Source organism: Haliaeetus leucocephalus, unplaced genomic scaffold (genome assembly GCF_000737465.1).
Source record: "Haliaeetus leucocephalus isolate CR32 unplaced genomic scaffold, Haliaeetus_leucocephalus-4.0 Scaffold151, whole genome shotgun sequence".
In the NCBI taxonomy this organism is placed as follows: Eukaryota; Metazoa; Chordata; class Aves; order Accipitriformes; family Accipitridae; genus Haliaeetus; species Haliaeetus leucocephalus.
This window is the reverse complement of record NW_010972587.1, coordinates 8056430-8057273: the sequence shown is the minus strand read 5'-3', so window position 1 is coordinate 8057273 and position 844 is coordinate 8056430. Positions and strand designations below refer to the sequence as shown.

General features: G+C 67.3%; 1 protein-coding gene across 1 annotated transcript in view; it reads right to left on the bottom strand.

Annotated features, from left to right (window-relative positions):
• The window catches only part of TMTC2 (transmembrane and tetratricopeptide repeat containing 2), a 259941-nt gene extending 259121 nt beyond the window's left edge, over positions 1–820 (bottom strand). The window contains exon 1 of the mRNA XM_010561834.1: positions 738–820. Within this exon, the coding sequence (XP_010560136.1) occupies positions 738–820 (83 nt within the window). The remainder of the gene's footprint in view (positions 1–737) is intronic.
• Between the last annotated feature and the right edge of the window lie 24 nt (positions 821–844).

The window sequence follows — 844 nt, the reverse complement described above, 5'->3', positions numbered from 1 at the left end:
CCCCCCCTCCATCCCCATCCCCTCCCGAGTGGGGCGGGGGGGGGGATGCCCGGTCGCTCCCACCTCGGCGATCGCGAACAAGCCTCGTCCGTCTCGGCGGAGCGAGCGGAGCCGCCGGCAGCCGGTCGCTCGCCCCGGAGGAGGGAGGGCTGCCGAAAAGCTGTCAAAAGTCAACCCGCGCTCGCTTTTTTTTGGATGGTTTAAATGCCAACGGAGCGTGAAAACGCCCCAGGACGGTTAGTAAGTTTAGCCAGGCGTGCTGTTCTCCCCGACGCGTTTTAATTATGCATCCGTTTTAATTGCGATCGGCTCGAGCCACCGAAAAAAAAAAAAAAAAAACCACAATAAAAACACGAGTGGGAATTGTCCCCGCCTGCTAGCAGCGCCTTTCGGAGGGCAGCTACCGTTCGGGAGAGGAGCAGGGAGGGAGCCCAGCCCGGCCCGGCTGCCGCCCTCCCTCCCCGTCGGCGGGGGCTCCGGTCCGGCGAACGGCAACTTCCCGGCGGAGCGGGGGGACGCGGCGCCCGTGGGATCAGCCCCCGGGAGCCGCCAAGTTCAGGCGGCGGGTCCCTTCTCAGCGGGAAGGGTGGGAAGGGGACCGAGCCCGGCCGGTAAGCTGTCAAAAGCCCCGGTAACGGTGGGCGACGCCGCGACCACCCGGTGCCCGAGGAGCCACCCGGGACCGTCTCCCCGCAGGTGTGCGACCCCCGCCCGGCCCCGCCGCCTCCCCGTCCTACCTGTCATCGTAGCAGAAGTCGGCGCCCAGGGTGTTGAGGTACAGGGCGAGCCCCAGGGCGCTGCTCACCAACTCCGCGATCATCTCTCCTCCTCCTCCTCCTCCGCC